Source organism: Pristiophorus japonicus, chromosome 13 (genome assembly GCF_044704955.1).
Source record: "Pristiophorus japonicus isolate sPriJap1 chromosome 13, sPriJap1.hap1, whole genome shotgun sequence".
NCBI lineage: Eukaryota > Metazoa > Chordata > Chondrichthyes > Pristiophoridae > Pristiophorus > Pristiophorus japonicus.
Genome location: NC_091989.1, coordinates 80,658,005 through 80,670,137, shown reverse-complemented (window position 1 = coordinate 80,670,137; position 12,133 = coordinate 80,658,005). Strand labels below are relative to the sequence as shown.

The 12,133-nt window shown below is 49.8% G+C and overlaps 1 protein-coding gene across 1 annotated transcript in view; it reads left to right on the top strand.

Moving 5' to 3' along the window:
* LOC139278130 (dynein axonemal heavy chain 3-like) overlaps positions 1 to 12,133 on the top strand; it is a 485,560-nt gene that overhangs the window by 454,300 nt on the left and 19,127 nt on the right. The window contains exons 63-65 of the mRNA XM_070896786.1: positions 7,984 to 8,166; positions 9,963 to 10,055; positions 10,256 to 10,429. Coding sequence (XP_070752887.1) covers positions 7,984 to 8,166; positions 9,963 to 10,055; positions 10,256 to 10,429 — 450 coding nt within the window. The remainder of the gene's footprint in view (positions 1 to 7,983; positions 8,167 to 9,962; positions 10,056 to 10,255; positions 10,430 to 12,133) is intronic.

Sequence of the window (12,133 nt, the reverse complement as noted above, 5' to 3'; positions counted from 1 at the left end):
ACCCTCAAGTCATCGGTACAAATTATTTACAAGTTGAGGCGATCCGGAGCCCTTCGCTCCCTGGTTGATCATCTAAGTTCAAACCCTGGTGTGTGTGAGTTGGCCGGACCATTGCTGCACTGCGGCGCGGCTGGTCTGGCCGTACTATCAGGAACGGTGGGTTCATCCTCATGATTGACAGCGAGGTCGATTGCTGGTTGGGTGTGTATTGGTGGATCGTCGATGGTAATGTCCTCTTGAAGTCATTCCTGGTTGTCAGTAAATCGCAATTTGGTCTGATCTAAATGCTTTCTGCAGGTTTGGCCATTTAACAGTTTGATTATAAATACCCTATTCCCTTCCTTGGCCAAAACAGTGCCAGCAACCCACTTGGGACCATGACTGTAATTCAGGAAAAACACAGGGTCGTTAACATCAATGTCATGTGAAACAGCCGCGCGATCGTGGTACGTGTTCTGCCGGTGTCGCCGGGTTTCCACGTGATCATTAAGATCTGGGTGGACTAGGGAGAGCCTGGTTTTGAGTGCTCTCTTCATTAACAATTCTGTCAGGGGAACTTGGTCAGCGAGTGGGGTCGTGTCCGGTAGCTGAGCAGAATGCGAGGTAAGCGGATCTTCAGGGAGCCGTCTATTATGTCTATGAATGACTCCATGAGGCAATATGTTGTACTCAAACTGTAGTGACCTTGGTCCTTTATTCGTAACTCCAGAGTGAGGCAGCCGCATGGTGGCTCCCCTTTTATACAGCCCCTGCCACCAGGGCTGGAAACCCCGGTCTCCACCAGTTGCACCCTCTAGTGGTGCCAGCATTTATATACACAGTGTAAACCTTGTTGATAGTACATCAGGTAAACAAGTCTCCATCTTATGCAACTATACAGTGACTACAAAGAGAGTATATCTATAGTTTGCATATATAACACGTGTTTCTTGCTCTGCTTGATTGTTTGGACTACCCGCTCCACTTGACCATTAGACACGGGCTTAAACGGAGCAGACCTGACATGCTTGATGTCATTGAGGGCATAAACTCGTTGAATTCCGAGCTGGTGAAACATGGTCCGCTGTCGCTGACAAGGACGTCGGGCAAGCCATGGGTGCCGAACATGGCCCGGAGGCTTTCAATGGTGGCTGTGGACGTGTTGGATGACATGATTATGCATTCAATCCACTTGGAGTAAGCGTCCACCACTACTAAAAACATCTTTCTTAGAAAGGGGGCCGGCAAAATCTATGTGGATCCTGGACCATGGTTTGGAGGGCCATGGCCACAGACTCAGTGGAGCCTCCCTTGGTGCATTGCTCAGTTGCGAGCAAGTACAGTGTTGCACTGATGCACGCATGACTCCAAGTCCGAGTCAATGCCGGGCCACCAAATATGCGATCTGCATGACGATGCCTGGGTGGGTACTGTGTAGGTTGCGTATAAATGTTTCCCTGCCTTTTTTTGGCAAAACCATGCGATTACCCCATAAGAGACGATCCGACTGGATAGATATTTCATCTTTGCGTCGGTGAAATGGCTTAATTTCATCTTGCATTTCCCTGGGAACGGCCAACCAGTTTCCATTTAGGATGCAACTCTTTACTAATGATAGCACAGGATCCTGGTTGGTCAAGGTCCTGATCTGGCGAGTTGTGATGAGTGACCCCTCGCTCTCAAAAGCATCCATGACCAGTAGCAAGTCTGCGGGCTGCGCCATTTCAACCACAGTGGTGGGTAATATTAGCCGGCTGAGAGCATCGACACAGTTTTCAGTGTCTGGTCTATGTTAGTGTCTCCTTCCAGCTCGTTGGCCACGAAGTACTGGCCGAGACGCTTGACGAAGGCTTCCCAATCATCACCCTCTATGAATCTCTCTAATGTTCCAACGGCAGCCATGGTTGCGTGTAGGTTCGTATTCTGTTACTCATCGCCAATTGTTGTGTATAGAAGAACTCCACGAGGCTGAGTACTGTGAGCTAAACTTAGTGTGACCTTAATCTTCTTTATTACAATTCCAGAGTGCCTAAACAACATGGCAGCCAACCTTTGATATTGCCCCTGCACATGTGTGCAGGTAACCATTAGAACTCCAACAGTCACGCCCTCTGGTGGCAAGTATTACATAGTAACATAGAAAATAGGTGCAGGAGTAGGCCATTTGGCCCTTCGAGCCTGCACCACCATTCAATAAGATCATGGCTGATCATTCACCTCAGTACCCCTTTCCTGCTTTCTCTCGATACCCCTTGATCCCTTTAGCCGTAAGGGCCATATCTAACTCCCTCTTGAATATATCCAGTGAACTGACATCAACAACTCTCTGCGGCAGAGAATTCCACAGGTTAACAACTCTCTGAGTTACAGACATAACATCAGCGGCCTGGCCTGAATTCTGTTGTTGTGCAAAAAAGACCGGCAGGTGTGAAAAAAGTGAGACTGTATGTCTGCAGTGACTTTGCGGGGGACGAGGATGATGTTTGATTACTGAGGGAGGCAACGAGGCCAGGCCTCCTAATGCCACTCACACCTTGCAGCTTCCAGCCATGTGAGCGGTGCAGGGGCGGGGGTAATCTGATCGGTAAGCCTCTCGGTGACCTGCCCGGGTTCCAGAGGTCAGTCCAAATATAGCGGTGAATCTGAGCAGGAGAACCTGAGATTGTGGCACTGAACGTGGCACCGAACCGAAAGAGAAACCTTAATGCGTTACGTGTTCCCTGTTAGTGCAGTTTTCGATGTGTCGTTTCTCCTTCTCCACCACCCCTCTGAGCCCGGCATCATTTCATGGCTCAGAGAGCTTCCCTCAGTCGCTGTCACCCTCATCGTGCTGTGTCATGGAAAGCGGACAGTAATTACCCTGCGACTGACCCTCTTTTAGTCTGTGAATGAGTTGGGGCATCACTCACGGGGTGAGCCTGCTAACTTGTGTGATTACAGAGTCACAACTTCCTCACCCAGAGTTTTTATTTTGAAACTGTTGTAAAATAAACACTCCATTTTTAGTTGTTTATTTTTTCCCACCAATTTCTGTCAATTATCTCCAATCCTCTCGTTTCTGATCATTACCGGAGTCTCGTTCCCCTCTGTTGCTTTTCGGAATCGGAGCAGGCGATTCAGTCCCTTGAACCTATCCTCCCTCAATCTCTCCCTCCATATAAACACCCCAACCCATATTCATGGCCAGCCCTCGACCTTGCCATCTCTCGTGGCCTCGCTACTCCCATCGTGTCAATCACAGATAAGACCATTTCTGACCACTTCCTCGTGTCGCTCTCCACCCACATCCCCCTTACCCCAACCCCCCAAGCCTATCTCCTTCTGTATCCGTCCCTGGAAAAAACTTTCTCCCGACTCTCTTACAACTGCACTTATCAACTCCCAACTGTCCAGCCTTTGGCTCTCCATTCACCAGGACATTTCTGCAGCTACCGATCTGTTCAACCACACCCTCATCACCACCATTGATGCCCTGTTAAAACAATTACACTCTCTTTCCCCGGTTACAGTCCCGATCTTCGCTCCCTTAAGCCCAAGGGACGCAGATTTGAATGGATATGGCGGACAACTGGTTTAGCCATTCACCGTCAGATCTGGCTGGACCACATGAAGCATTATTGGGTCCTGCCCTCGTCTGCCAAAATCACTCACTATTCCAGAATCATTCTGGAATGTAAAGATAAACCCTGGCTTCTATTCTCCACTGCTAATAGTCTTTTTAAACCTCTCTCCCCAGTCTCCACCCTCACCTCCGACAATAAAGGTCTCTAAGATTGAGACCATCTGTTCGGCTGCCTCTGCCTCTTCCCTTCCTTCCCCTCGCCCACCTGGCCAAACTTCCTCTCAGGATCCCCTCCTGCCCTAGCCCTGACCTCACATCTTCCTCCAGTTTCTCTCCGATCTCCCCTCATGACCTTTCCGAGCACATCCTGTCCATGAGACCCACTTCCTGCTCCCTTGACCCTATTCCACTAAACCGCTGACCACCCAACTTCCTTTCCTGGCTCCCATGTTAGCCGACATTGTTAACGGTTCTCTCTCCTCAGGTACTGTCCCCCTCTCCCTCAAATCTGCCGTCATCACCCCTCTCCTCAAAAAAAAAACCTTCGACCTCCTCCGTCCTTGCAAACTACTGCCCCATCTCCAACCTCCCTTTCCTCTCCAACGTCCTTGAACATGTTGTCGCCTCCCAAATCCGTGCCCATCTTTCCCACAACTCCATGTTTGAATCCGTCCAATCCGGTTTCCACGTCTACCACAGTACCGAGTCGGCTCTCATCAAAGTCAGAAATAACATCCTTTGTGACTGTGACAAAGGTAAATTATCCCTCCTCATCCTCCTGGACCTGTCTACAGCCTTTGACACGGTTGACCACTCCATCCTCCTCTAATGCCTCTCCACCGTCGTCCAGCTGGGTGGGACTGCACTCGCCTGGTTCCATTCTTATCTATCTAATCGTAGCCAGAGAATCACCTGCAACGGCTTCTCTTCCTGCCCCCGCATCGTTACCTCTGGTGTCCCCCAAAGATCTGTCATTAGTCCCCTCCTATTTCTCATCTACATGTTGCCCTGTGGCGACATCATCCGGAAACACAGTGTAAGTTTCCACTTTTCCACATGTCGCTGATGACTATCACAACGGGTCCTTTTCAGAATGACAGGCAGTGACTAGTGGGGTGCCGCAGGGCTCAGTGCTGGGACCCCAGATATTTACAATATACATCAATGATTTAGATGAAGGAATTGAGTGTAATATCTCCAAGTTTGCAGATGACACTAAACTGGGTGGCAGTGTGAGCTTTGAGGAAGATGCTAAGAGGCTGCAGGGTGACTTGGACAGGTTAGGTGAGTGGGCAAATGCATGGCAGATGCAGTATTATGTGGATAAATGTGAGGTTATCCACTTTGGTGGCAAAAACAGGAAGGCAGATTATTATCTGAATGGCGACAGATTAGGAAAAGGGGAGGTGCAACGAGACCTAGGTATCATGGTACATCAGTCATTGAAAGTTGGCATGCAGGTACAGCAGGCGGTGAAGAAGGCAAATGGCATGTTGGCCTTCATAGCTAGGGAATTTGAGTATAGGAGCAGGGAAGTCTTACTGCAGTTGTACAGGGCCTTGGTGAGGCCTCACCTGGAATATTGTGTTCAGTTTTGGTCTCCTAATCTGAGGAAGAACGTTCTTGCTATTGAGGGAGTGCAGCAAAGGTTCACCAGACTGATTGCCGGGATGGCAGGACTGACATATGAGGAGAGACTGGATCGACTGGGCCTGCATTCACTGGAGTTTAAAAGAATGAGAGGGGATCTCATAGAAACATAAAATTCTGACAGGACTGGACAGGTTAGATGCAGGAAGAATGTTTCCGATGTTGGGGAAGTCCAGAATCAGGGGTCACAGTCTAAGGATAAGGGGTAGGCCATTTAGGACTGAGATGAGGAGAGGCTTCTTCACTGAGAGAATTGTTAACCTGTGGAATTATCTACCACAGAGAGCTGTTGATGCCAGTTCATTGGATATATTCAAGAGGGAGTTAGATATGGCCTTTACGGCTAAAGGGATCAGGGGGTATGGAGAGAAAGCAGGAAAGGGATACTGAGGGAATGATCAGCCATGATCTTATTGAATGGTGGTGCAGGCTCGAAGGGCCTACTCCTGCACCTATTTTCTATGTTTCTACCACTTCACTCGACCCCTCCACGGTCTCTAAATTGTCAGACTGCTTGTCCGACATCCAATTCTGGTTGAGCAGAAATTTTCTCCAATTGAATATTGGAAAGATCGAAGCCATTGTTTTCTGTCCTTGCCACAATCTCCATTCCCTAGCCACTGACTCCATCCTTCTCCCCAACTTCTGTCTGAGGCTGAACCAGACTGTTCATAATCTTGCTGTCATATTTGATCCTGAAATAAGCTTCCGACCACATATCCGCAGCATAACTAAGACCGCCTAGTCCCACCTCCATAACATTGCCCGTCTCCACCCCTTGCCTCAGCTCATCCGCTGCTGAAACCCTCATCCATGCCTTCATTACATCTAGACTTGACTATTCCAATGCATTCCTGGCCAACCTCCCACATTCTACCCTACGTAAACTAGAGGTGATCCAAAACTCGGCTGCCCGTGTCTTAACTCGCACCAAGTCCCGCTCACCCATCACCTCTGTGCTCGCTGACCTACATTGGCTCCCAGTTAAGCAACGTCTTGACTTAAAAATTCTCACCTTATTTTCAAATCCCTCCATGGCCTCACCCCTCCCTATCTCTGTAATCTCCTCCAGCCCCACAACCCCCGAGATGTCTGCGCTCCTCTAATTCTGCCCTCCTGAGCATCCCTGATTATAATCGCTCAACCATCAGTGGCTGTGCCTTCTGTTGTCAAGGCCCCAAGCTCTGGAACTCCCTGCCTAAATCTCTCCGCCTCTCTACCTCTCTTTCCTTCTTCAAGATGCTCCTTAAAGCCTGCCTCTTTGCCCAACTCTGCCATAATTTCTCCTTATGTGGCTCGGTGTCAAATTATTGTGTCTATAACACTCCTATGAAGTGCCTTGTGATGTTTTGCTACGTTAAAGACGCTATATGAATACAATTTGTTGTTGTTGAATTTGCACTGCCGTTCAATGAGATGAAGGTTGATCTGTATAGTAACTCCATCTACCCGCCTTGGTTCCGTAGCCCTGAATACCTTTGCCTAACAAAATGTATCACTTCAGTTTTGACATTTTCAATTGACCCCCATCCTCAACAGTGTTTGGGGGAGAGAGTTCCAGATTCCCACCGCCCTTTGTCTGAAGAAGCACTTCCTGACATCACCCCTGATCAGCCTGGCTCTAACTTTAAGGTTCTGCCCCCTTAGTCTGGACTCCCTCCCCCCGCCACCAGAGGGAATAGTTTCTCGCTATCTACCATATCAAATTGTTGCATCATTTTAAACACCTCATCATCAACCAACGGAGACTATCGCTGACCCTCCCTGACCCTTGCTGACCCTTGTAACCCTCCCTGACCCTCGATGACGCTCGTGACCCTCCCTGACCCTCCCTGACCTTCACTGTCCCTCTCTGACCCTCGCTGACCCTCAGTGACCCTCACGGACCCTTCCTGACCCTCACTGACCCTCAAGACCCACCCTGACCCTCAGTGACCCACACTGACCCTCAGTGACCCTCACTGACCCTCCCTGACCTTCACTGTCCCTCGCTGACCCTCGCTGACCATCACTGACTCTCGCTGACCCTCACTGACCCTCACTGACCCTTCCTGACCCTTCCTGACCCTCACTGACCCTCAGACCCACCGTGACCCTCAGTGACCCTCAGTGACCCACACTGACCCACACTGACCCACACTGACCCTCAGTGACCCTCACTGACCCTCCCTGACCTTCACTGTCCCTCGCTGACCATCACTGACCCTCGCTGACCCTCACGGACCCTTCCTGCCCCTCACTGACCCTCAGACCCACCGTGACCCTCACTGACCCTTACTGACCCTCACTGACCCTTACTGATCCTCGCTGACCCTCACTGATCCTCGCTGACCCTCGTTGACCCTCACTGACCCTCGCTGACCCTCACCACATTTCGGTGCTTTGTGACAATCGGTGTATGAAGGAGCTGGAGAACACAGAGAGCTCCAGCTCTGGCTTCAGACCTTGCTTGGGTTGATGGAGCAAGTGCCTCCTCTGCTGGCAGTGCCTGGGTTGGACAATCCCAGCCTAGCTCCTGTAGGTTACGGCCCACAGCCCAGAACTGCCCCCAACCCAGCAATAATTGTCAGGAGAATCATGTCCTGTCGTCGCCCACTGTTTCACGAAAATGAGCACAGATTAGAATTTCAACCAGTGAGAGATGAGGGAGCTGGAAATGTCCCAGTGGGAATGTCCTCCTGAGACTGGAGGTTGTTAGTACCGGATGTACTTGTGGTTTCCTAACGCCCTCTCTCTACTTTTCACATTGCTTGTTTGGTTGTAGCCTACTAACACTTCTGCTTAACCCACAGACGAGATACCCCACCAAGTACAGTGAGTCAATGAACACAGTACTGATACAGGAGCTGCTCCGTTTTAACCGTCTGATATACTGCATCAGAACCAGCCTGCGAGACATCAACAAAGCCATTCGAGGGCTCATTCTCATGTCCAGTGAGCTAGAAGATATGTTCAACAGTATAATTGTAGGCAAAGTAAGTCATCTTGAGATTCATAATCTATTGGGGGTCATTTGGATTTTGGGAGCGTGTGTAAAACGAGTGATATCGGATCAGCCGCCCATTGTACATCCCTCCACATCTGAGAAAGAAAGACTCTGAGAAGGATGAACCATCTGTGGCTAACTAAGGAAGTTAAGGATGATATCAAATTAAAACAAAGGCAAAGATTAGTGGTAGGCCAAAGAATTGGGATTTTTTTAGAAACTAGCAAAAAGTATAAAAACAGACAGTAAGAGCTGCTACAGGTATATAAAAAGGAAGAGAGTGTATTTATCACTCTACAAACATTGAAATTGAAGTGAATCTTTACAAATCTGATAAGAAAGAAAGACTTACATTTATACAGCGCTTTCACAACCACCAGATGTCCCAAAGCACTTTATAGCAATGGATAATGGAGACAGTGTGGTCCACAGAGTCAGCAATGGATAATGGAGACAGTGTAGGGTCCACAGTGTCAGCAATGGATAATGGAGACAGTGTAGGGTCCACAGTGTCAGCAATGGATAATGGAGACAGAATGGAGTCCACAGTGTCAGCAATGGATAATGGAGACAGAGTGGAGTCCACAGTGTCAGCAATGGATAATGGAGACAGTGTAGGGTCCACAGAGTCAGCAATGGATAATGGAGACAGTGTAGGGTCCACAGAGTCAGCAATGGATAATGGAGACAGAGTGGGGTCCACAGTGTCAGTAATGGATAATGGAGACAGAGTGGGGTCCACAGTGTCAGCAATGGATAATAGAGACAGTATGGGGTTCACAATGTTAGCAATGGATAATGGAGACAGTGTAGGGTCCACAGTGTCAGCAATGGATAATGGAGACAGAATGGGGTCCACAGAGTCAGCAACAGATAATAGAGACAGAGTGGGGTCCACAGTATCAGTAATGGATAATGGAGACAGAGTGGGGTCCACAGTGTCAGCAATGGATAATGGAGACAGTGTAGGGCCCACGGTGTCAGCAATGGATAATAGAGACAGTGTGGGGTTCACAATGTCAGCAATGGATAATGGAGACAGAGTGGGGTATACAGTGTCAGCAATGGATAATGGAGACAGAGTGGGGTCCACAGAGTCAGCAATGGATAATGGAGACAGAGTGGGGTCCACAGAGTCAGCAGTGGATAATGGAGACAGAGTGGGGTCCACAGTGTCAGCAATGGATAATGGAGACAGAGTGGGGTCCACAGAGTCAGCAATGGATAATGGAGACAGAGTGGGGTCCACAGTGTCAGCAATGGATAATGGAGACAGTGTAGGGCCCAAAGTGTCAGCAATGGATAATGGAGACAGAGTGGGGTCCACAGAGTCAGCAATGGATAATGGAGACAGAGTGGGGTCCACAGAGTCAGCAATGGATAATGGAGACAGAGTGGGGTCCACAGTGTCAGCAATGGATAATGGAGACAGAGTGGGGTCCACAGTGTCAGCAATGGATAATGGAGACAGTGTGGGGCCCACAGTGTCAGCAATGGATAATGGAGACAGTGTAGGGCCCACAGTGTCAGCAATGGATAATGGAGACAGAGTGGGGTCCACAGAGTCAGCAATGGATAATGGAGACAGAGTGGGGTCCACAGTGTCAGCAATGGATAATGGAGACAGAGTGGGGTCCACAGAGTCAGCAATGGATAATGGAGACAGAGTGGGGTCCACAGTGTCAGCAATGGATAATGGAGATAGAGTGGGGTCCACAGAGTCAGCAATGGATAATGGAGTGCCACAATTCTCCTCTGACATTTCTCGGTTGTTTGATTTCTCAGGTACCCACCATGTGGTCAGCGAAGTCTTACCCCTCACTGAAACCGTTGGGCAGTTACATCACTGACCTCCTGTCCAGACTTCAGTTCTTTAAGGTACAGATCAATGAAGGTTTATTTATAATTGGATCAGGCTCTCGGATTCCCTCCCTCAACCTCTCCAACCCTCTCTCCTCCTTTAAGACCCTCCCTGAAACCTACCTCTTTAACTTCCACCTGTCCTAATGCTTCCTTTGGCTCAGTGTTGTTGTATGTGTACTTATTTTAAATCTCTCTTGTGTTGTGATGTATTTCAGGACTGGATCATTAAAGGAACCCCAGTAATCTTCTGGATCTCTGGCTTTTACTTCACTCAGAGCTTCCTGACAGGTGCTCTCCAGAACCACGCAAGGAAGTATCGGATCCCAATAGATCACCTGGAGTTCCAGTTCCATGTGACTGACCAGGATCATGACATACCAGCGCCAGCAGTAAGGGACATTTTCTAACTTCACATTACAGCACAAACACCACCCCCCATCCTACCGCTCACTTCCAGGAACTGTCCAAGTGCTTCACTTGGAATATTTATTTGTTCCATGGCCACTGATGAAACTATCTTGGACTTCCTATGTCCATTAAATCTTCCAGTGACCAGCTGTAATATATTTGCTCCATGGGTTCTTTGCTTAAGAATTCATAGTAACACATTGCTATTAAGAACTAGTTGGTTTATTAGCAAAGGTTTAACAATCACATTACACATTACCAGTTCATCCACTGGGCTCACAACCACCTGCCTCATCGTGGATCCCCCGAACCCAACTGGCTGGGGTTTTATTGAGTCTTGTGAACATCATGTGACTGGCTAACCCACTCCCAACTCAACAGCTCTACAACTATTTTAGTTGAAATGTAAATCAAATGCCCCCTTTTGTCAAGGGCACTAGAACCCACAAATTAACATTTTAAACTTTAACAAAGCTTTAAATCAAATTAAAATTTTGTTGCCGGGGGTGATGATGCACTCCAGTCCCTCCGGCGCCCACCTCTCGCGGAAGGCCGCGAGTGTACCGGTGGACACCGCGTGCTCCATCTCCAGGGACACCCTGGCTCGGATGTAACCGCGGAAGAGAGGCAGACAGTTGAGCTGAACGACCCCCTCGACCGCCCGCTGCCTGGACCGGTCGGTGGCCCCCTTAGTCATGCCCAGGAGCAGTCCTACGAGGAGGCCTTCCAACCTGCCTGCTCACCTCCGCACAGGGTGCCCAAAGATCAGGAGCGTGGGACTGAAGTGCAACCAGAATTTGAGGAGCAGCCCCTTCAAATATTGGAACAGGGGCTGCAACCTCACACATTCAATAAAAATGTGTAACACGGACTCTTCCAGACTGCAGAAATTGTAGGTGGCCTGGGAGTCCATGAACCGACTTAAAAACTTATTGCACGGGACTGCTCCATGCACGACCCTCCAGGCCAAGTCCCCAATAAATAGTGGGAGAACTCCGTGTAGAGTGCACTCCATCAGTGAACCCTGCCTCCTCCGGACGGCAAGATGGTACGCCATGGCGCGTCCGGACGGCAGGCGAGGATGGCAAAATGGAGAGTGTGCAGGAGCAGCCCGTACAGGAATCCCCTCCATGCAGAATTGAAAGACACACAGGGGATTTCCCTGAGGAGGCTCAAGTTGTGAGGCACTGGCTCCCGAGGTAGATTCCGGGGTTTGGCGCCGATGAGGAATTCCATCTGGACGGGGGTCAGTTCGGACGGGATCTCCCCACGTGTTTGAGCCTCCTCGACACACCAAACGGAGTCAGGGCCCAGAGCTGTTTTTAGCGACTCGATGGCATCGGCCGCGCGGCGGACGTTGGCCCAGGATAGGCGCCGTGCCAGCATGTCTGGCACCATCCAGCCCGCTCCTCCGCCATCGAGCAGGTCCCTGACCCCGGTCATCTCGCTAGCCACAGCCCTCTCGTCCGCCTGCCACCTAAAACCTCGGTCGTGGAGGTACGGATTCCCGGGCAACGGCTCCTGCAGGACAGCTGCCACTCCAGACGGGGGAGAGCTGCGCTTGGTGGAGACTCTGTTCCAGACCCTGATGAGTTCCTGGTAAAAGACAGGCAGCCCCTGGACGGTGGTCCTGACGCCCTCCAAGCTCACAAACAGGAGTTGTGTGTCGTAATTGAGGCTGTGCT